Source organism: Solanum lycopersicum, chromosome 5 (genome assembly GCF_036512215.1).
Source record: "Solanum lycopersicum chromosome 5, SLM_r2.1".
NCBI lineage: Eukaryota > Viridiplantae > Streptophyta > Magnoliopsida > Solanales > Solanaceae > Solanum > Solanum lycopersicum.
In genome coordinates, this window is record NC_090804.1 from 34891184 (window position 1) to 34916480 (window position 25297).

Below are 25297 nucleotides of genomic sequence, written 5' to 3' on the forward strand. Positions count from 1 at the left end.
AAATAAAAATACCTTACTATATATTATATGAGTAAAATAAACAAGTCAAAAATTAGGTGTTCACAAACATTTTAAGATAAAATAATAATAATAGTAATAGCTTTTTTAAAAAAAGGATGAAATTCCAAATCCTTTCTTCTTCAGCTCATCCCACCCCACCCCCACCCCGTTCTCTGTTCTTCTTCCCCATCCTTTTTCACTTCTTCATCAGCCCCAAGTCATAACCCTACCCTTTTTGTCTTCTTCTTTAGCCCAGACCCCACCCCGCCCCTACCCTTTTCTATTTTTATTCTTTAACGTACACCCATCATCGTAATCATCAATTATAGAATTGAAGAATGTTTTTGCAAGAAAACATATCATTCACCATTTTTATAAATTTAAGATTGATCTATTGCTTGAATTTACTCAAACAATTTTTTTCCAACTTAAAGTTTTCTTTATTTCTTTTAATGCAATTAAAAATAAATGGAACCTCAATCATGTATATGCAAGAGCTAATTACAATCTATTATATTTTATGATTGAGAAAACTTTAAAAAGTAAACATTGAAGAAGAATGAAAATGATGTTTTTATTTTGGGGTGTGTGTGTGAGAGAGAGAGAGAGGCATAGAGGGTGTTGGGTAGAAATGAAGAAGATGAAGTAGGATGGGCAGAAAGAGAGAGAAGCACTTCTTATTTTTTATTATTATTTATTTTTAAAATATACTTTTTGACATGTCATTGGAAAATAATAATGATAATAATAATAATAATAACAATAATAATAATAATGCTTTATTAAAAATGACGTGGTATTTCATGTGTAAAATCAGTGTATTACACACGCATACATATCAGATGAGAGACGAGTTCAAAATATTGTGATTGAATGAGTTTAAGAGTTCATTTAATAAAGTGATGAGTAGAAGTGTTCAACTGACTAATAGACTCAAGTACATGGGTATCCCAAGTCAAACTGCCTATTCAAATTTATGATACTTAAAAATTTAAATTTAGTGCAGAAAAAGAGTGAAAGAAATAAAGTTAATAAAACAAAATTGGAAATAACTCATATTTTAGGGAAGAAAACCCTTCCACGCAGTATCTTTTGAAAAAGTGATGAAATATTTTTGGGAAATTTTTAAAAATGAGAATATATTAACATTTAGTAAAGCTCATTAGAAACACTTTCAATATTTAATAAAAATATCAAAATTTTAGTTTGTTATGTGTATTATTTATGTTTTTAATTAAAAAAGGGATAATACACAAGTATCCCCTCAACTTATGCACGAAATCTCTGAAACACACGTATACTATACTAAGGTCCTAACCACCCTGAACTTATTTTATTAATAAGTTTTTACCCCTTTTCGGCCTACGTGACAATCTCTTGTGGATTCAACGTTGGTTAATTGTTTTTAAACTAGTGTCACGTAGGCCGAAAAGGGGTATAAAAATACTTATAAAATAAGTTTAAGGAGGTAATAGGACCTTGCTATAGTATAAGCGTGTCTCTGCGATTTCGGACATATGTTAAGGGGGTACTTATGCATTTTTCCTTTGAGAAATACAAATTTTTATATAATAGCTTGGAGTAATTTATGGGAGAGAATTAGTTTTAAAAAGAAATAAATGATTCAAAGTCTCATTAGTTACAATTTATCAAAATACACCAACTTTCATCGCTTTCTTCTTCTTTCACCATATTCTAACACGCCTTTCAACATTGTTCTAAAAAATTTTAATATATTCACTTTTCTTAATCTTTTTTATTTGTATAGACTTCTATTTACCAAATAACTAACCAATTTTTACTAATTATTGTTATGAAAATCACGAAATTAAAGAAGTACCACATCTACAAAATTTTCAATATCCAATTTTCACTAATTATTCTTATGACAATCACGACACAAAAAAATTCAATATTCAATTTTCACTAATTACTGTTATGAAACTTTATGATAGTACAATATAGTTTATCTATTAAATCTAAATTCTTTTAATATAGAAATTTTAACACCCATAGTTTTATTTGTTATTTGACATACTTTTCTCACAGTATATTTATTTTATTTTTCAAAATTTTTTATTCTTGCTTAAATCATATTCATTCCAATATGTATACCATTTGTATTTATATTCATTCTAGTTTTCATGTGGTATTTGTTATAATAAAACTTGTAGTTCCTTATTAGTTTGTATTCATTCCAATATGTATGTCAAATAAATATGTAGTGATTTAAGAAACATATTTGTAGTGATATTTAATTTTCACTGTGGATTTATTTTTCTCTTCATAATCTTGTTTCCTTTTCTAAGTCATATTTATTCCAATATGTATACTATCTTTATTTCAAATTCTTGTTATGAAAATCTTCAGAATCTTTTTCTTTTAGTATTTATTCAAATATGTATACTATTTTTATTTCAAATTATTGTTATGAAAATCACGAAATTAAATATCCAATTTTCACTAATTATTTTTATGAAAATCACGGAATTAAAGAAGTGCCACGTCTACAAAAATTTTAATATTCAGTTTTCACTAATTATTCTTATGACAATCATTAAACCAAAAAATTCAATATTCAATTTTCACTAATAACTGTTAATAACCTTTATGATATAACAATATAGTTTATCTATTAAATTTTTTTTTAATCTAGAAATTTGAACACCCATAGTTTTATCTATTATTTGTCATACTTTTCTCACTCTATATTTGTTTTATTTTTTGAGAATTTTGTATCCTTACTTAAATCGTATTCATTCTAGTTTTCATGTTGTATTTTGTATAATGGGACTTAAAATTTCTTAATTTGTTTGTATTCATTCCAATATCTTTGTCAATAAATATGTAACCATTTAAGAAACATATTTGTATTAGTATATTTTTTTCATTGTGTATTTATTTTTCTCCTCTTAATCTTATTTCCTTTCATAAGTCGTATTTATTCCAATATGTATACTATTTGTATTTATATTCATTCTAGTTTTTATATTGTATTTTGTATAATGATATATAAAATATAAAAATAGTATGATTGAAAAGTGATAATTGAAATATAAAATTAAAAAGAATATGAGAATATTTTTTGCATTCATTCTTAAATAAAATACAAAACTAGTCAGCTTACCTTTGAGATAAATATAAAATAGGAACAAATGAACATTCATAGAGTATGCAACATGAGATTTTGAATGAATACAAATATTAATAGCATACGTACTAGTATGAATACGAATTGAGAAAGGATATAAAAACATAAAGAAAAAGACTATAAAAACAAAATAAACTAATATAAAGATGTTCTCCTATAAATAAAATACATAAATAGCTGGCATACCTTTGTGATATTTACAAATTAGGGACAAATAAAAGACTCATAAAATATGCAATATGAGATTTTTAATAGTTACAAATATTTATAGCATACATAGTGACTTGAATATAAATTGAGAAGGAATATCAAATTCTAAAAAAGAACTATAAATACTAAACAAACTAATAGAAAATTGTTCTTCCCCAACTTGGTCTTCAATAAGTTTTTGAAAATCTTCTACACCCAATTTTTCTTCTTTCATTAATAGTGTATTTACCTTGCTGACATTACTATCTTGAACTTGAATGCAAATAGAATCATGAAGAAAGTTAGATCTCATCTCTTGAGCCATTTTACTCGCATAACCTACATTTTCATATAATCCTTGAGTAATGTATAAATCAAAAAGAAAAAATCCCCAAAAGTTGAATCAGACATTGAATTGCAATTTTTGTGTTTTCCCCTTTATTTCAAATCTTAACAAGAAAAGAAGGAGATTGAAAAACACAAGAACACATAAAAAATCAAAAAGCTTGAAACGAAAACATAGAACAATAGAATACAAAAATGTAATATTGATCCGCTCAAACTATACTTCCCTAAAGAAGTATAAACGGTCGTATAAAGTAAAGAATCCAAATGTTAGGTTGGGGTCGACCTCACGAGGAAAATGATTTAGACCAAACTTCAATCTACTTATTTAGCTGTTTCACAATACTCAAAATAACTTATTTTAAGTTTAAAAAAACTTATTTTAAGCCAAAAGTTGAAAGCTGAGGTAGGGGTGCTTTTTTTTTTTTTTTTAGCTTATAAGCTGTTTTAAGTTGACCACATTTTTATGTTTTTGCCCTTAATATTTTTATACAATCTCCAAATTACCCACATAACCTTAACATCTCTTTCTTCCATTTTTTCCTTTTCACGTTTGGCGTACCAACTTCAGCACTTTTATCCAAACGCATAACTGCTTATTTTAAAAATAAGTTTAAGAACTTTCAAAAGAATTTTTTAAAGATGATTTTATTAAGACAACCCAAACGGGCCCTTAGTTATCACATCGCATCAATCGACACTAGCCTATTAGATAGTATATATTATCTACCTCCTTGGTCCGGCAAGTAGCAGCAAGGCGAGTTCTAACGTTTGGCACCGTCAAAAAGACTTCTAAACGAAAGAAATATCAATAGAAGTAATATATTATTCTAGAATTGTTATTTTAGCTACTTCTACTTTGTTAGTTACCCATGGTTCCAATAACTCTAGTTGTGGATTTAGTTACCCATGTTCATAATTACACAATTCTTATTAATTAGACAAGAATTCATGTACTGACATTGATGATATTGAAGAAAATCAAAAAAATCACTTGAATTAGAGAAAGTAATGCAATAAACAATTCGAGAAAAATGAAGTATTTTCCAAAACCTAATATTCAACAACCAATATAATAAATTAGAAAAATAACCAAAAGTCCAACCCCAAAAATGAGGTATTTATGTCCTATTTATTATAAAAGAATCCTAAACATAAAAAGGAAACCTAAATAAGGAAAATCTATCAAAAAATGTGTCTTGCGTCAACGACCTGATTGATGGACCGTCGAGGCAACGACGGATAGTCGACACCTCTGTCGGTCCATACTTCAACTCTATTTTCAGCTACTTTCTTCTCCAACTTTTTGTTACCATTGACAGACCAAGACGACGATCGGTTGACAGGACGACAGTCTTTCGATGGCCTCCGTTTCTCCATACTTAGAATCTTATCAAATCGGATATTGGGGCTACATTCTATTAACACCAACGGATCACCAGGACGGACTGTCATCCCTTCTATAGCCCCACACTTAGTCAGAATTGCCCGATCATTTCTTGGCAGCATAACATCTTCTTGGCGACGGTTGCCACGTACGGACCGTTGATGGGTTGATGGACCGTCGATGGCTCCGTAGGTCAATGTTTTCTGCAATTTTCAGCACATCTTAAATGTTTTCTTTCTGTATAGTTTCCTGCAAACACAGAGAAAAATGCATTAAAAATACTTCAAAGAGGCCCTAGACACACTATAAACTTAAGAAAAAAACATCGAAAGTACCATGAAACCACGGTACATAAACACCCTCAACTTAAATTCATTGTTTGTCCTCAAGTGACGCACTATGACTCACTACAAAAACCTTTGTACAATAGTATCCTTACATTAGCTTTCGCAATCATCGGACTATCAATCTTAATTATTTTCTTTATGTTCATACATGATATCACTATTAGGCTTACTCATGTAGATCAGACCATGACACAGGCTCACCACGCACTGACATCTCTCCTTTTTTATCTCTCATTAAGGTACCAAGTTTCCAGCATTGCAGTTAGTGTCCTTTCTTTAAAAACAATACACTCCTTTTTCACACAGTGATTTCAGTTTGAGTATAAGGATTATTTTTTTAACACTCACTCTAAGAAAAACTTGTCACCTCATTGGTACTTTGTCGCCATAGGCTTGCCTTATTTTCACTGCTTTAAGTTAAATGTATTAGACTCTTAGGATCACGATAGGACTTTCTTAGCTTCTAACGTAGGCTCGGGTTCAGGTAGGGTACATTTTGATGTATTTTAGTGACTTGTTTTCCTCCTTGACATAAAAACTAAGCATCCTACCTTTTCATCGTTTATTCCGCCTTATTTCTTAATTTTCTAAAATTCTTTTTCCTTGCTTTTCTCCTTTCTTTCTCTTTTTGTGTAAGTGACTTTTTTTTATCTTTCAAATTTTGAAATTTTTCACTTGATTTAAACTTTTCTTGAGTCACTTTTCTTTTCTTCTTTCTCTCTCTTTATTCTCCATTTTCCGGGGCATTTCTCATAATAGCCACCCTCAACTCATGGCTTTGACAGGAATCAAGGTACACAATATCCAAGGTTGGATCAGGGTCAAGACAAGGTTATTTTCTGCATTAGCCACCCTTAACTTATGCTTTTGGCATAAGCTGAGGTGCACATGTCCAAGGTGGGACCATGGCTAACACATTATACCCATAAGATAAGTTGGGGTAAAAAAGAAAGTTTCATTTTAAGATCAAATCATTTGGATCAAGAAGGGATTGGTTTTCTTTTTTCTAGGCTAAAAATTGACTATCTTGAACAAGGGCCTATGATCCTTTACTAATTGTCTATTAGAAATTACTTTTAGCAGGACTAACCGGGCATGTTCTAACTCATTACTAATGGTGGTCTATTCAACTTTGTAACATTCACTTAACACCTCATTAACCTACCAGATTATCAAACACTTAGTTCGAGCTTAAGATTAATGGTCATGCAGGGGTGTATCTCCATGTCATGCTTAGAGACACATTTTCATCATTCACTATGCCTAATCATGCAAGCATTTTCTTTAAATCAGGATATTTATTTATTTAGATATCATGCTTCAGATTTCATATCAATACTATGCACAAGATACTAACATGCCGGTTCAAAGGTAAACAGTTTCTTGGGCAAAAAATACACAGGCAAGAAAACCCCAAGAGAGGATAGTGAGTTGGGTTATTTAGACTTCACCCTAGCACTCACTTTCTATTTACCCCACCCTTAAAAAAAGAGCATGCAATTGTACCCAATGCATAAAAAATATAAAACCGAGTGTTAGGTGAAGCAAACCTGAGGCGCATAGCGCGAATGATCAACAAGATGACGGGTTTCGTTTCCTGGAACCAACTCCTTCTATAGTAAGACACCATCAGTAGTGTCTGCTGCAATCACAACATCCTCAGTAGTGTTTTTCTCAACATCAGCAGTCCTGGAGCTAGACGCCCCAGTAGCCACTGCTTGAGCCCTCATCTGTCGGGCCTTCTTATAAATCAGCGAGGCTCTCCTCGTAGACTCCAACTCAAAACGATCTCTCTTCCTAGATCGAGTCTCATCATCCTTTCTAGATCGGAACCTCTGGTCTGCTGACATGGTTGAGGTTATGATGCAGTAGTTGTGGACAGCAGTATAACCATTATTGTATCCTCAACAGGCTTGGGCCTTTGATTTGAGCACCCAGGCTTCCAGTATGGCATCCATATCTGCTCTCAGACTCTCCATAGAAGCCTGGAGATTCGTCAAATCTACAGTAGGGGCTGGCCAGACGAGAACCCAAATCCCAAATGCTTCAAGGCGCTGGTGGACCTCAATAATCTGCCTCTCAGCTCGCTGGGCCATCTTCTTCTCGATTCTCTCTACCGCCTCAACAATGGAATTCTGCATCCAAGGTTGGATATGATGCAGAAGTGTGGCCATTTGTTCCTCTAAGTTCTGGACCCTAGCGATTGGGACGAGTAATGCAAATGGAGTGGAGAGGGAGGAGTTTGGAGCTCTGCTAGTACCAGGGATAGACTCAACTAGGGTGGTGTCGGTAGGCTCTGATGTAGCCTGATCATCCCCTCAGGCTTGCTCTACCGTGTCTGCCAATTTCTCCACAAACGGCTGCACCTCAACTCTAGACCCTATGTTGGGAGACAACTCATTGGCCTCATCCCGGATGAGACCGATATAAACTATGCCAGTAGGTGTCCTTGGAACATCAATGTGCCACACGGGCACTCTAGAAAACGTGCACAACTCATAACTCATACAAGGGAAAGGGTAAGTAGTGGTGCCCTTAAAGGCCCTCTCATGAATGATCACTTGTAACAGCCACGTGAAATCCACCACAAACCCAGAAACCATAAAGCTATCCACACTACTCTATCCCATGTAACAATATTATCAACAACAGTGAGGGAGAGGCAATGAGGTACCAAGAGCTATAAGAATTTTGTTGTGAATGTGAGGTTGTCCTTCTTTATACCTCCATCAGGATCTAACAACAAATGAACACCCTCGCCGTCCACGGAGTTGTTCTGGGCTATCCACCTTTTGGTGGTCTCTCAATAATTTCTCACGCTGGAAATGACCATTCTTTATCAGCTTCCACTGATAGTCAAACTTGGGAGTGAGGGAGTCCTGGTGGCATCAGTGTCAGACAATATAAAAATCTGCAAATGGCGGGCAAATAGATATCCGACCGCTTGCCACGGACAAGAACATGCTCAAGTGGTGCATATTTTGTGGTGTTAGCCCGCTTGTCCAAACAAGCCCTTAGATTTGCCACATAAGAGGCGTAGAAATCTCGCACCATCTCCTCGCTGTAAGGGCCCAAACTCCTAGCCGTCCACTCTAGTCGATGGCGGATGAAAAGGTCATGTATAGTTGGCATAGTAGGAAGACTCTCCGTAAGAACTCGCCGCTCGACAATCAGAGTCCGAGTGATAAACCCCTTGTCATTGAGAAGATTCACATTGCTTTATATCTGAGATTGGACCTCGACATACAACACGTTGGGCTGATCACTAATCGGTGCGGGGAGGTCAGTCAGGGGTGCTGGAGTGATATTCGCACTATCAGTCTCCTTAGAAGAGGCAGAGTGGACCGATGTAGCTGGAGCAGTGACCCCATGTGATGATGAAGCTTCCTCAGACCTGGAAGTCTCCGTCGAGCCGGACGCTCCTTCAAAACTGCAGCAAACCCCGGTGGTGTTCCAGTAGGTCTCTGCTCCTCATCAGACTGGGAGGCAGCGACTACGCCGAACGCCACCCTCTTTGGCCTGATCCGAGAGGTCCTAGCGTCACGTGACAGTGTCTAGGTGCCTAGGGGCATGTATTCGGGGTCGTGTTCATTGTGGGACAACCCAATCACTAACTAGCGGAAAGGGGCGACATACTTGGAACATCCTCGAGAGTAGACTAAGTCTTACATAGGTGCCACGTGTACATGAAAAGAGCGGTTATTAGTACCAATGTAAGCATGCCACAATCTCAAAAGAATGAATCACAGAGGAGGAAACACAAAGAGAGTGGTGATGCAAAACTACAGAACTGACTGGCGGACCCCATCGATGGAACAACGGTCCGTCGGTGCGGGTACGTCGTAGGACACTTAGAAAATTTATTTATACATTGCAAGAACAAAAGGTTCTGTTAGTGAAGATGGAACAGTAGGATGAACCATCGACGGATGACAGACCGTCGACGGAATGTTGCTCCTTCAGTGGGGGTCCGTCGATGGACCCTTAGAATCATTTTTGGATTCTTAAAAAAAACATAATTTCTATTAAGGATGACGGAATTGCAGGACAAACTGTCAACGAAATGACGGTCCGTCAGTGGGGGTCCGTCGGTGGACCCTTAGAAATTCTTTTAGATTCTTAAAAATACTTAGTTTCTATTTAGAATGATGGACTTGCAGGACTGACCATCGACTGAACAACAGTCAGCCAGTGGGGGTCTGTTAATAGACCCTTAGAAATGTTTTGAGGAACATCAGAAATAAGGGTTATGATAGAGTCTACGGTCATGTAGGATGGTCCGTTGATAGATCGACAGACCGTCGTCTACCGCCGTGGGTATACGCTTAGAACAAATCAGGGGAGACGTTGTTAACGGACCCCAATGACGGTCTGTTGATTGACAGATGGTCCTCGACGGGTCTCGTTGTCTTTCAGGGAAAGAATTTTTGCAGCCATTGTTACCTCCAAAGAACAATTTCAGAGAAATCTAAGAAACATTAAGTTCCTCTAGCGTTTAACAAAGCATTTCATCTATCCTAGGGTGTGAATTATTGTAGTTTTAGACATAGATTCTCACAGACTATCAAACCCTATGTCTGAAACAACAACACTCAAAACACAACAATTATTAGTCAATACATCCCCATCCCCTTCACTTTCATTGTTCTAAGGGACTTGGAATTCAGTTTGAAGAATTTAAGCATGCAACGGTGTCCCAGATTCAAGACCCACTATCGTATTCCAGCAATTTAGCATGTAAAGTAACAAGAGTAAATAGAGCAGATCAAAAAGACACACATTTATACTGTAGTGTAGGGAATGGGGAGATGAAATCTTGCAAGTATGAAACACCAAAGAGCGACCTCAAACACCAACCAGGCAGAAGAGATACGAAGATGGAAGATTAGGGAAGAGAAGGGATTTGGGAAATTGATGGAGATTTAGGAAAGACGATAATCTAACTTATAGAAATGGGAGATAATGGGTAAGGAAGTGGGGAAGTTTAAGGGAAATGGGGAGGGAAACAGTTTTGGGGAAGGTTTTGAAAGGGTGGGTAACTAAAAAGTTTAAAATTTTAATATGTAGCCGGCCGGGTCAGGTCAGGTTAGTTGGTCAGAGGAGTCGACGATTCCTCGTCGATGAATCGTAAGTTAGTCGATGGTTCGTCGACTACTCCGTCAAATGTGACCTAACTTAGAAAAAATTAAAGAAACAAACCTGGGATCTACGGACCCTACCGACGGTCCCTCAACAAGATGACCATCCGTCGGTCATTGCACCAAACCAATTTTTTGCATGTTTCTTGGGATTTGGTCCCTCATATTGAACACCCAATAAGATAATCTTTTTGTATTTTCAGGACACTTTTTAGACATTGACCCTAGTTTACTCTCTAGCCAACACTTTTAAAAAAAAGGAAAATAAAATTAATACGTGACATTAAGTGAGAAAAACAAAAATAATGTAACTACGCCTATAAAATCATGAAAAAAAAAGTATTGGTGGGTACAGTATACATATTGGATTGCCTCACAATCAAAGTTTGATTTAACATCGTGGAACGACGCAGGAATCTTGATTACTCAGACTTCATCAAGATGGTATGCCTCGATCACTTAATTCGCCTTTTAAACAAACCCTAGGTAGATTTTGATTCGTTGCCCGTTCATCTTGAACCTTACACCCTCCTTATCCTCCAACTCAACCGTTCCATGAGAGAAAACTTGGGTGATCAAGAATGGACCAGTCCATTTGGACTAGACTTTGACCAGAAACAAGCAAAACCTAGAGTTTAACAAATGCACCAAATCCCCATCCACAAAATCACGCTTCTCAATATTTTGGTCATGGTAGTTTTTCATATGTTTTTGTAGTGGGCTGAACTTTCATATTCCTTCAAGAGAAACTCATCAAGCTCATTTAACCAATTAAACCTTTGTTCCACTGCTTCATTCCAATCAATCTTCAATTTCTTCATTTCCCATATGGCCTTATGCTCTTACTCAACCGGCAAGTGACAAGCATTCCCATATACTAGTTGGTATGGATACATACCTATGGGCGTTTTGTATGTTGTACAGTAGGCCTAAAGAGAATCATCAAGGGTTATTGACCAATACGTTCTACTCGCATTCACCACTTTCGCTAGAATCTGCTTGATTTCCCTATTTGACACCTCAACTTGCCCACTAGTATGAGGATGGCTCAACGTGGCCACATTATGGCTAACACTTTATTTCTCCAACAACCCTTTGAACAACTTGCTGCAGAAGTGGGATCCCATATCTCTAATAATGGCCCTTGGGGTGCCAAATCTGGAAAATATGTTGTTTTTCAAGAAAGTGGTGACACTCTTCCCTTTATTATTTGCAAGTGCTATGGCTTCCACCCATTTTGACACATATAAACCGCCACAAGAATATACTTCATCCTATGAGAACTCACAAAGTGGCCCATAAAGTCAATACCCCACACGTCAAAAAACTCAATTACAAAAATGGGATTTAAAGGGAGTTCTTGACATCTAGAAACACCTCCATCTCTTTGGCACCTCTCACATGCCTTGGCGAACTCATGAGCATTTTGGTGGATTCTAGGCCAATAGTAGCCACATTGCATGATTTTATGGATTGTCCAGATACAACTATGATGCCCACCCACATTCTAGGATTGACATGTCTCCAAGACACTCAACATCTCAACTTCGGGCACACAACGCTGTATACGACCATTGGCACAACTCATATATAAATATGGATCATCCCAAAAGAAATTTTTAACATCATGCATGAACTTTTTCCTTTGATAAAAGAACAAGTCAGATGGGACGATATCACTAGCCAAGTAATTCGCAAAATCAGCGAACCATGGAATCAAGTCTTGAGAAGCCACCAATACATGCTCAGTGGGGAAAGTATCATCAATTTCAGTCTTTTCACCCAATTGTGGCATAGCTCCATCGTCTAGTTGGGACAAGTGATCGACAACTTGATTTTCGGTCCCTTTTCTATCTTTCACTTCAAAGTCAAATTCTTGCAACAGTAATACCCAACGAATCAACCTTGGTTTCGCATCCTTCTTTTCCATCAAATATCTGAAGGCAGAATGATCAGTATGAACTATAACTCCAGTTCCACTAAAATAGGAGAAAATATTCTCGAAAGCAAATACCACTGCAAGGAGATCTTGTTCAGTCACAATGTAATTCTTTTGGGCTTCATTAAGGGCCTTACTAGCATAATTAATGGGGTGAAGGATTTTATCTCTCCTTTGTCCCAATAACATACCAAGGCAACCCCACTAGCATCACACATCATCTCAAATGGCTTGCTCTAATGTGGAGTAATAATGATGGGCACAAACTCCAACTTCTTTTTCAACTCTCCAAATGCCTTCAGACAGGATTCATCAAAATTAAATTTACACTCTTTCTCAAGAATCTTGCAAAGAGGATGTGCAATTTATGATAAATCTTTGATGAACTTCTGATAGAAACCCGCACGACCAAGGAAACTCCTCACACCTTTTATAGAGATGGGTGGAGGGAGTGTCTCTATCACCTCGACTTTAGCTCTATAAACTTCTATACCCTTCTCTGAGATGCGATGGACCAATACAATACCCTCTTTCACCATAAAGGGGCATTTTCCCCAATTTAGCACAAGATTGCAATCTTCACATCTTTTGAGAACTTCGGACAAGTGATTAAAACAATGATCAAACGAGTCACCAACAACAGAAAAATCATTCATAAATACCTCAATGGTGTTCCCACTATATCAGAGAATCTGGACATCATACATCTCTAAATAGTAGCCGATGCAATACATAAACCAAAGGGCATCCTCTTGAACACGAAAGTTCCATAAGGACTAGTAAAAGTGGTTTTCTCTCGATATTCTGCTGCAACAGATATTTGGTTGTAACCCGAATAACCATCAAGAAAACAATACCACCCCTTCTCCTCAAACCTATCCTACATATGATCCATGAAGGGCATAGGAAAATGGTCCTTCTCAGTACATGCATATAATTTTTGGTAATCCACACACACTCTCAATCTGGTCACCGACCTCATTAGAAAAAGCTCATTATTCTCATTCATGACCACAATCATTCCCCCTTTTTTAGGCACACACTGAACAAGGCATACCCAACTTCTATCAGTAATCGGATATGACTCTGGCATCCAACCACTTAATAATTTCCTTCTTCACTACCTCTTGCATAGGTGGATTTAAAAGTCTTTGGTTCTCAATACAGGGCTTATGATCAGGCATGCGTTGGATTTTATGTGAACAATACCTGGAGAGATACCAATAATATTCGCAATAGTCCACACAATATCTCTCTTGAACCTCTTCAACACTTAAACCAAACACTCGTTGCATATTCAAATCTGATGTAATAACTAGCAAAGTGTTACATTTTCCCAAGAATACATACCTCAGATGAGGTGGTAGAGCCTTAAGCTCCAATTTAAAGCCTCCTCAATAGATGGTTTCGTGGATGGAGACTCGCAATGCTTCATATCTAAATCTAATTTCTTTTGTTTGAACCGAACATCACCTCGATCAAGTGCCGCAACCAATGACCCATATTGTTTGATACAGTCACTCTCAAAATTCATGATCACTGCCGCTAGTGCCTCAACACCAAGATGCTCTTCTATTTGCACCTCGGACGAACTCTCAACCTATTAGGATATCGTAGATACCAATTAGAGCTCACCATTCTGCCTCATGGACCTACAAGTGTTGAAAGTTGCTTCTTCATTGTTCAACCGAAACTTCATCTCCCCTTTCTCAATCTCAACTAAGGCATGACCAGTAGCAAGGAAAGACCTCCCAAGAATAATAGGCACCTCAATGTCCACCTCACAATCAAGAATCACAAAATCGGCAAGAAAATTAAATAACTCCACTTTTACTAGAATATCATGTATATCCCAAAAGGCCTCTTCACCGTTTGATTGACCATCGGTAGCCGCATCGCAGTGGGCTTTGGTTCAAACAAACTCAACTTCTTGTAAATAGAGAGAGGCATGAGGTTTATGCTTGACCCTAGATCACATAATGCTTTAGCAGAGTGTAAAAACACGATTGTACATGGAATAGTGAAAGCACCCGGATCTTCTTTCTTTTGCACAAGAAACGTTGTAGCAATAGCACTACAGTGTTGCATCCGATCATCATCCTCAAAACTATCCGATCTGTTCTTAGTGACCATATTTTTCATAAACTTGGCGTAACTGGGAATTTGTTCACGAGCTTCTATCATAGGGACATTGATGGAAAGATGTTTCAACATAGTAATAAAACATTGGTATTTACAATTCTTGGCCTTTTTCACCAATCTTTGCAGAAATGGAGCTGGTTGTCTAGGAATTGGGGTAACTTTTTGGGGTGTCTCAGCTTCTTTCCACGATTTATCTACAAAATCACCACTATATTCCTCTACCTCATCATCTCCTCTCTTCTCATGTTCGACGCCAAACGACATAGGTGGATCCATGGTCTTCTTACCCCCTCGAGTAGTAACTTTCATACAATGCCAATCATTTTTTGGATTCTGGACAGTATTGCTAGGAAGAGTACCCGTTTGGCGTGGGTTCACAGTAGAAGACAATTGGGACATTTGCAACTCAAGATGCTTTATTGAGATTGCATGTACATCCACCTTTTGCCCAATATTTACTAAATCACCTCTCAACTCTTTGTCGTGCTCATCACTATCATCAAACCTCCTCATCATCTTCTGCAACATATCCTCAACTCGTGCCATACTACTTCCACCATCCCTGGGAGAAACTTCCTGATGAGGTGGAACATACGGCCCATTCCGATTGTTTTTGTTACCATAATTACCCTGGTTAAGGTTTTTCTTGCTGTTGTAGTTGCCATCTCGAATTTAGTGACCCTCTCGGTTGTAATTCCAGTACTTGCGACCTTGATTTCCTTGACCTTCGCGCCAATTTTACTGATTGGAGCCTTGGACGTTCGGACAGAAACCCCCATCTGCTCATTCACTGCATAAGAATCTTCTTCATAGTAGTACTCATCAACCAGCGGTGGTGGTTTATCCAAATAGCTCACCACATTTACCTTTTCTACACCCCGTTGACATGTTTTAACACCAACCTAAGCTCAGTTCTCATTTGAATTATATCTTAACGAATCTCATCTATAGCTGGGTTATGTGAAGCTTGCACTACAAAAGTATTTCTCCCAGTATCTGACTTTAAAGTGCTTAAAGCTTTATTATTTCGGAAGATATTCTCTAAATTCTCAGTGATCTCTGCATAAGTACACTCCCTATAAGAACCACCCACAATCGTATCAAGCATTGATTTACTATTATCATCTTGCCCCCGATAGAAGTACTCTTTCAGTGACTCATCATCAATACAGTGCTTTGGGACACTTTTCATGAATGAGGTGAACCTATCCCAAGAACTGCTTACTGACTTCCCTGGCAATGCCACAAAGTTGTTCACCTTATCTTTATTGTTTAGCTTTTTAGAAACAAGGTAATACCTTGCTAGGAGCACATCCCTCAATTACTCCCAAGTATAGAATGAATTGTAGGGCAACTCAGTAAACCAAATTGCGGCCTCCCCCGTCAATGAGAGAGGCAACACCCTTTATCCAATTAAATCCATGTCTAAGTCTGAACTCCTTACACAACTCTTACATACCAAACTTAGTTTGGCGATGTGATCATATGGATCCTTGGATGGTAGCCCAAAAAACAAACATCTAGATGCATCAAGCTACTAGTTACCACAAAAGTATGACCATGTGGTAGAGGAGGTAGGAAAAGTGTCCCATTAGAGTTAGTGATGTTAACATTTCCCCTATAGTACTCTTGAGGGTGTGGGACGGGAGGTTTACTCATCGGATTACCTTCACAAGGGTTATAAAAAACCACTTATTATGAGCATCAACTGTCGAGCAAATTTTAGGGTTGATCTCATCATCAATATAAGCATGATTTTTTTGAACATGTATTCTACGAAGAGTGCGGTTTAGTTCTGGATCAAGTGGAAGTATTGGTTCTCCTCGACTCCGTGTACTTGGCATACACTAAAGCTACACTTGCGAGAATCAAACACAAAAAAAAAAAGTAAAATCTGGAAATTGTTGACTAAAATTTGGTAATGTTCTTAAAGTTAATCTAAAAGCCACTTTCCCCGACAGTGGCATTAAAAATTGATACGCTCAAACTATACTTCCCTAAAGAAGTCTAAGCGGTCATATATAGTAAAGAACCCAAATGGTAGGTTGGGGTCGATCCCTCGAGGAAAAATGGTTTAAACTTAACTTTAATCTACGATTACTTCTATTTAGTTAAATCCTTTCTAGAAACAACCCATTAAAGGGGGGATTTTGTGTAACAAAAGCAATTAATTAAGTCTAAGTAAACAAGTAGCTATTTCAAATATTTGATGTTTATCAAATGATGAGAGAAACTAGGGTTTAAGTGTTCTCCATACGTTCATAACCCATTAACCCTAGCTATAAAAACTCCTTCTTAGTATCTTTTATGCAAAGTGATAAGTTATGTATCCCTGATTCCATGGTCCGACAACTAGTGAATTTCACTCCGCACCTTGGTCCGGCTATGTTTGTGTACTTCTACTAAACCTTACCTTTTACCTCATATAAAGCATCATAATCGATGTATGGCTTAGTTATTAAATCGCACCAATCGACACTAGCCTATTAGATAATGTATACTAAAGATACGTTGGTAATTCTTTTCTTATTATCTACCTCCTTGGTCTGGCAAGTAGCAACAAGGATATTTCTAATGTTGGACACCATTAAAAATACTTCTAAACGAAAGAATTATAAATACATGCACGACACTATTCTAGAATTGTTATTTTTTCTAGTTTTACTTTGTTTGTTACCCATGGTTGCCACAACCCTAGTTGTGGATTTAGTTACCCATGGTCATAATTACACAATTCATATTAATTTGGACAAGAATTCATGTACTTACTTTGATGAGATTGAAGAAAATCCAAAACATTACTTGAATTCGAGAAAAAAATGCAATAAATAATTCCTGAATAATGAAGTATTTTCCAAAACCCCATATTCAACAACGAATATTACAAATCATAAAAATAACAAAGAGTCCTACCCCAAATATGAGGTTTTTTGGTCCTATTTATAATAAGAGAATCCTAAACATAAAGGAAAACATAAATAAAGAAAGTCAATCCAAAAAACGCGTCTTCAATTGATAACCCGGCGGACCATCGAGGCAATGATGGATTGTCGACGACTCCGTTGATCCATACTTCAACTCTATTTTCAGCTGCTTTCTTCTCAAACTCTCTGTTACATCGAAGGACCAAGACGATGGTTCGTTGACATGACGACGGTCCGTCGATGGCCTTCGTTGCTCCACACATAGAATCTTTTCAAATTGGGTACTGGGGCTACATTCTGTTAACACCAGTGGATCACCAGGACGGACCGTCAATGAGACGACAGACCATCATCTCTTCTGTAGCCCAACACATAGTAAGAATTCCCTGATCATTCCTTAGCTGCACAACATCTTCATGGAGACGGTTGCCACTATGGACCGTCGATTGCCTCGTAGGTCATCTTTTATGTAATTTTCAGAACATCTTCAATGTTTTCATTCTGGATAGTGTTCCTTCTAACACAGAGAAAGATGCATTAAAACTACTTTAAAGAGGCCTTAGACACATACTAAACTTAAGGAAAATTCATTGAAAGTACCGTGAAACCATAGTAAATCAAATAGTTCATGACAGTGTATTTACATGTATCAAAGGTTGAAAATCCGTTGAATGATTAGTGACATTTCTTAGAAAAATGGAGGTATTTCAATTTAATAGAGTAATAATAGTGAGAGAAAGGAGAAAATCTGGGTAAAAAAATGATAGAGAGAAAAGTGGGCAATGAATTTTTTTTCATTTTCTTTTAAATTAAGTCAAACTGAGAAATAAAAGGATGGTAAATAATTATATTAGGATACACTTTATTTTTTAATATATTGACATTTTAAACAATTATTTTAAACTATAAATTTTTTTAATAATTGTCTTAGGAATATTAACTATATGGCTTATTTATCAATGATTTTTCTATGTTTGTGAATTTCAATCATTCTTCATTAAACTTCACAATTTGATTTTTTTTGTTAGAGAGATACAAACATTTGAAAAGAGCCACATTTTTAGAAACTTTGGGAGTTGACTCACATGAAGAACGAACATTAGGTTAATGATGTATATTTTGTGCTGAATGTACATGCTCTTATCTTTAAAGAGCATAAAACTATTAAAACATTATGTTAAAATCATGAATTTTTTTTACCCTTTTGCAAGATTAGGTGAAATAAATTGTTTCTGATCAAATTCAAGAAAATGAGGAGGAAATTGATGTAGATCCTATTGCTAATGCAACATTTGTGAGAATTATGGGAGAAAAATCGGGATATATATTAGCGTGGTAAAAGCACAGGAATTAAGACAAGGGGGAGATCTGTGAATTCAATTCAAGAGAAACTACATGCACAACAAAAAGAGACAGAAGAAGAGCGTCAAAAACGTGAGAGTGTTGAAGACAAGCTAATTAAAGTTCACAAAAAACTAGAAGAGGAGTAACAAAATTTGAAAGTTATGGAAGCCCGTCTAGTGTTTAATCATAAAATGGTAAAAGAGGGCATAAAGACACTGGTATCCCATATGAAAATTTCTACGGTACAAGCAATAATGATTCAGTTTCTTGATTTTGATTCAAGGAGTATTTTAACAATGCTATTCTTAAAAAACTTGTTTGGGTTATTTTGATGTTATAAAATAGTTTCTCTTTGTTAGATCATTCACTTTTAAATTCCTTGTATTACCTATGCTTAATAAAGAGTTCTTCAATATGCAGTTCTCAACATTATTAGCAATTAAAGTGATGCATATGTTGCAAGTCTTCCAAGTCTCATGAATGACATTGGGGTAAGTAATTTTAAATTTCAAGTTTATTACAAGAGACTTTATTAATGAAGGATAGTTAGAGCTTATTCATCTATGAGAAGTGTTGGAATGTATGCGTCGACTTATATTAATGGACCAGTTCCTCAATATAGTAGTAGCAGAAATAAAGAAAAAATACAGAAAGTAAAGATTGAAAATAAACTACAGGCGGAAACCTCCATTCTCAAAAGAGGAAAACCACAACATGTTCTCAACCAGACTTTTCAAACCGCTTCCACTTATATTCAACAAGCAAAAGTAAAAATCAATTGCAAAAAGAGATTAGCATGCTAATCTTACCACTAAGTAATATTTCCTATCACTTAGCTGAGCCTGATCAGATACAATATTGCTCTCTATACTAATCCTACCTAATTAATATAGACTTGATGTAAGAACCTAAATACCCTTAACCTAGACCTTACAATGAGTCTCCCGAGTTTAAAACATTTCTTTCACATTTAAAATGAATCTTACAATATATGAAAGATTACAAGAAAACAAATACAACAAGTACAAAAAAGTAATGAAAGCATTTCTATCGGTTCGTTGTTGTTCTTGCAGCTTAAAAATGTTTGTCTTTGAATGAATGAGTAAATGAGTTATTGTGTGCTTAATTTATACATAGAGAGTTATTTCGTTGAAAACTCTTTATGCCTTGCTCGTAGATGAGTACCCAATGAAAACACCTTTATCATTTCTGACATCAAACTTCCGTAGGCCATCTTTCAATTGTTCAATACAAAGCACTTGCATCTAAATGGCATAAGATAAAAAACTGAGGGACTTTTATCATTTAATACCTTATAAGGTGTCTTCTTGATCTCTTTCTGATAAGGCACCTATTTGTCATGTAACAGGGTGTGTTAACTGCATTAGCCCAGAAATTCACAGCAAGTTGTAAGTTAATCAACATGGTCCTGACAATTTCCACCAATGGTCTATTCTTTGTTTCAACAACCCCATTTTGCTTAGGAGTTATAGGTGCTGAGAATTTGTGGTTTATGACATATTCAGCGCAGAACCCTTTTTCTGTAAGAGTTCTCAAACTCTGTGCCATGATCAAATTTGATGCTCCCGATTTTTCAATTTAGCTTAGATTGAATGGATTTGGTGAAGATGATCAGTTTTCCAGCTGTATCATTCTTTGTTTTCAAGAACACGTTCCACGTATATCTGGAGAAATCATCAACAACAACAAGAATAAATTTCTAACCACCTCCACTATACACTCTAACAGCTCCATAGAAATCCATATGAAGAAGTTCTAGAGGTACGGATGTGTTGACTTCTTTCTTGGCTTTGAATGATGATTTATTTTGTTTTCCCTTTGCACATGCATTCGTTTCTATCATATGTGAACTTCAATTTAGGAAAACGGCAGTCCAGGTCCCCAACAACAAGTTTGTTCAGCAAGGAGTAGCTTAAATGATCCAGACGTCGGTGCCATATATCAACATCATCTGTTTGAGCACTCAGGCAGAAAAGATCATCTCCTTCAATAGATTCAAGATAAAGTTACATGTTTTGACCCTTGTAGCAGACATTGTGACCCTCTTTGTTGTATTGTTTGTAACCAAACACTTGTTCATGATATTGACCTTATTTCCTCTATCATGAATCTGAGATATGCTCAAAGATTGTACTTGAGACCCTCCACATAGTGCACATTGTTGATTGAATTGTTAGCAGATCTCCCTATCCTTTTGATTTTTTAAATATAGTGTTTCTTTCCATTACCAAATTAAATCACCACTAGCTTGGTGTGCTTTCAAAGAGAGGAAGTTTAAAGTATCACCTGTGATGTGCCTAGAGCATCCACAATCCATGTACCACCACTGACCTCTTCCTCTCTTCTATAAAAGAATTACTTATAACGAAGTTCCCATTAGTTGTCAAAAGGCTTAATAAGAAACCTTCTCATCAAACAAGGCAAGGTCTTCATTCTAAAATGATAGCGAGGACCGAGTCTCTTTTGTTTCTTTTACACATTTCTGTCACATCTGACAAATTAAGCACGAGGACCAGGTCCCCATTATTTCTTTTCTTTATCTTTTTTGGATTTGACAAACTTCATATACCTTTCTTTAACTCCTTTCAATTTATCAAAATTCTCTTTTAGATGGCCATTACACCCACAATGGGTACTTTAGAGATTATCAACTACAAACATATATTTACTATGAGGGTTATAAGTGGATTCTATAGGTCAGCATCCCAACCCTTTTTCCCCATTGAAACTCTGTTGAGACATTTAAAAATAATCTTGTAAGAGTCAGTCCATTTAAGGGAGTGCCTCAACTCTTCCTTTATCCTACTAAGATCTTTTCTCAGTTGGGAGTTAGTTTAAAGAAAAGCAACTAAGTTAGATTAGGAGATTTTAAGCTTGTCCTACAATTCTTCTAATAAAATACTAAGTTTTCTTTTATCATTCACTAAGGTGCTAGGCCATTTTTTCAAGAGTTATGTTGCTAGATTTTAACATTCCTATTCTTGCACTTATTTAAGAAACTTTAAATATACAGATCTGTATTTTCATCACAACACAAACTTAATTTTCATTCAACATTAAGTTTTAAATAGTATACTCGTCCAAAAAATCTATAAGCAAAGCAACAATTTTTTCTCAATTTTTTTGCTGGAAGATAATTTAGATCATCTTTTAGTTCAAAGCGAGTTAAGTCACTGGAGTCTTCTTCGTCATCAGATAACTCATTGGAGTCTTCTTCATCATCAGATTTCTCCATCAAGGAGAATATTGGGTTGAACGCACTCTCATAATTTTTAATATCCATCACTGAGACATCCTCATGGTCTTCTAAATCTCCTTCTGACTCACTTAAATTATCTCCCCACACAGAAAAAGCGTTTCTCACCAACTGATCAGCATAAGCCTTCATCTGAGAGTTTTCTGGGACTAGGTCCTTCTTCCGATGTTTGTTTTCATGAGATTCCTTCTTTTGAATAGGTTAATCTCTAATAAAACTAGGCTTACTACACTTATGGAACAAATAACTTTTGTAATAATTCTGATGGTTGACGCTTTCTTTTGAAATCCTCCATGCTTTTTATGATCTTTTGAAACCTTTTTTTGACATATGCCATCTCAGCTTCCTCCTCAGTTATCTCACTTTGAGACGATTTTAGTACAATGAAATTCTCTTTCTTCCTAACTTTCACTGAGGTCCTTCCTCACTTTTAACTTATATTTTTGCAAATTCCTTATCAACTCATCCATAAAAAGGAACATCAGATCCTTAGCTTCATTGATTGCGTCAACCTTGCTTTCCTAGGTTTTTGGAAGCACATTAAGAATTTTATCAAACTTGCTTGCAAATTGGAATGGGTTCTCCGGGCCTCTAAGATCATTGGTGATGGTATTAAATTGTTCATCTCAAAAATGGTTTCACCCTCCTTCATTACAAAGTTCTTATATTGAGTAGTGAGTGTCAACCTTTAACTCCTTCACCCGTTTAGTTCCTTCATGTTCCATTTGAAGACATTCTCAAATCTCCTATGCAGTTTCACAAGCGAAATTCTATTGTAATTGTCAGCACCAATACTACATATTTGAATCTTTTTCGCCTTGTAGTTCTTTTCAATCTTTTTCCAGTCAACTTCACTCTATTCCTTTCTATGTTTACCACAGTAGTGGTGAGATCTCGGACCTTTACCTCTTCAAGGGGAATATAAGGACCATCAAGAATAACATCCCATAGCTTGGTGTCCTCTGCATTGATGCACTCATGCATTTGATTTTTCCACCATCCATAGTACTAGCCGATGAAACGAGGTGTCCTAGTAGATGATCGTCCTTTATCCATATTCGGTGGAGTAGCCATTCCTTCAGGATATTCCTTTTCCTAGTGTTAACCAATATGAAAAGTAAAGCTCTGATACCACTTGTTGGAATGTATACATTCACTAATATTGATGGGACCAGGTCCTCAATACACTGATAACAACAATAAAGAAAAAATACAAAAAGTAAAGATTGACAAACAACATTACGTGAAAACCTCCTTGCTCAAGGGAGGAAAGCCACGACCTGTTCTCAATAGGACTTCTCAAACCGCTTCCACTAATCTTGAAAAAGCAAAAGTAAAATCCGATTGAAATAAGAGATTTTCCTACTAATCTTCCCACTAAGTAATACTTCCTATTACTTAGCTTAGCCTAAGCAGATACAATATTGTTCTCTATACTAATCTTCCTTTATTAATAGAGACTTAAGTTTCCCTTAAACTAGCCCTTACAATGATCCACCCGGGTTTGAAATGCTTCTTTCATAATTTAAATGAATCCTTCAATATAAGAATGATAACAATAAAACAAATGTAGCAAGTACAAAAGGAAATGAAAGCACTTCTATCAGTTCACTTGTTGTTCTTGAAGCTTGAAAATGTTTCTCTTTCAATGAATGAGTAAATGAGTTGTTTTATAATTTGATTTACACCATGAAGAGTTTTTACCCATCAAAGAAACAACCTCGTCACTTCAAATTGGGGAATTACTCAGCCGCTTCACCAACTTCTTGACGTAGACAACTTTTTAAGCTTTCCACCACTTTGACAACTTGACGAGTTTTTCATACTCTACAGAGGACCGGGTCTCCGCACTTCTGAGGCAATTGACAAAACAAAGAGAAACACTAAGCTCTTCTTAAACAAGTCATATATTTTTAGGTAGATTCTTTAAAAACAATATCTGATTTGTTTTTTAAATGGTCATAGTATCTTGATATGGTAACTACAATGTTAAATTTATAAAAAGAATTAAAAAAAGTGCTTATATTGTTAATATATTTTTTTTAATGATTGACTATACAATGGCTTGTCCATTTTGTAAGAAAATCCAATTTCAATATGCTAATGTTCTTTATGTCTTATCATTTTTTTTTATGTCTTATCATTGGATTGTTGATTTGAATGACTAGTGAAATTGAAAAGTTAACCTCTAATGTTTTATCTATTTATTTTTAATGGCATAAGTATATGATTGTTATTATTAGTTAAACTTCTATAAAGATAAGGCTCGAAATCTTCTGTTTTACTACCAAATAAGCACCATAAGATTATTTGTTAGAGAATAATACATCAAACAAAAAAGATGTCTTGTTCTCTAATAAATCAGCTCATTGTGCTCATGTGATCGTCAAAAGAGCATTCTTTTTCGATATTGAGTAGTCATTGAAAAGATGAGTTGATTGTATTATAATTTACTTTCCCCATTATAGTTGTGCATATATTATATGAGTTCATGTGTCACTATTTAGTCTTATTTATCATCTAAGTGAAAGATCTATTTGAATTAGCTTGCCAACCCCCACAAAGCTAAAGACAAAATTACATATATATTATTGTTTTCATACCTCCTTTATAAATTTACATTGAATATATTCTTTTCATTAATTTCTTAAATGAAATTATATGTATCTTCTTTTTTAGGATGAACGTGCTTAAACCTACACTATTTACTATATGATTCATGTCATGCACAAGATATTGGAGAAACATTTACTTGTTAAGTTACTAGTAGATTAGTACAACTTAATGATATTTTTTATATTATGTTTTTATTCATTACGTAAATTAAGACATCTTATGTAGGAAGTTTTGTTTGGAATGTATTGACATTTGATATTTCATATATATATATATATATATATATATATATAGAGAGAGAGAGAGAGAGAGAAAGAGTGAGTGAGAGAGAGGCATGAATGCATTGATTTATTTATGCATTTATGGATTCTATTAAATTTAAATGTAAACTATACATGTATCAACTAATAATAAGTTGTTAATAAACATTTGCCAGAAATATTTATTCACAAATAGTTTAAATGTTATGACTAATTGTTGATAAAAAATGTAATTATA

The 25297-nt window shown here is 35.5% G+C and overlaps 1 protein-coding gene and 1 long non-coding RNA gene across 2 annotated transcripts; one reads left to right on the plus strand and one right to left on the minus strand.

Annotated features, from left to right (window-relative positions):
• Positions 1–12064: 12064 nt before the first annotated feature.
• Positions 12065–15830, minus strand: LOC138348780 (uncharacterized). Its single transcript, XM_069298357.1, has 5 exons — positions 15615–15830; positions 15268–15540; positions 14366–15214; positions 14132–14276; positions 12065–12573 (listed from the first exon to the last, which is right to left on the minus strand). The coding sequence occupies exons 1-5, from the start codon at positions 15828–15830 to the stop codon at positions 12065–12067; spliced, it is 1992 nt and encodes a 663-aa protein (XP_069154458.1).
• A 3038-nt stretch (positions 15831–18868) lies between these two features.
• LOC138348419 (uncharacterized) lies at positions 18869–21104 on the plus strand. The gene is made up of 4 exons (XR_011221024.1): positions 18869–19148; positions 19327–19397; positions 20276–20688; positions 20789–21104. It is a non-coding gene; the product is annotated as an uncharacterized lncRNA (long non-coding RNA).
• The last annotated feature ends 4193 nt before the right edge of the window (positions 21105–25297 follow it).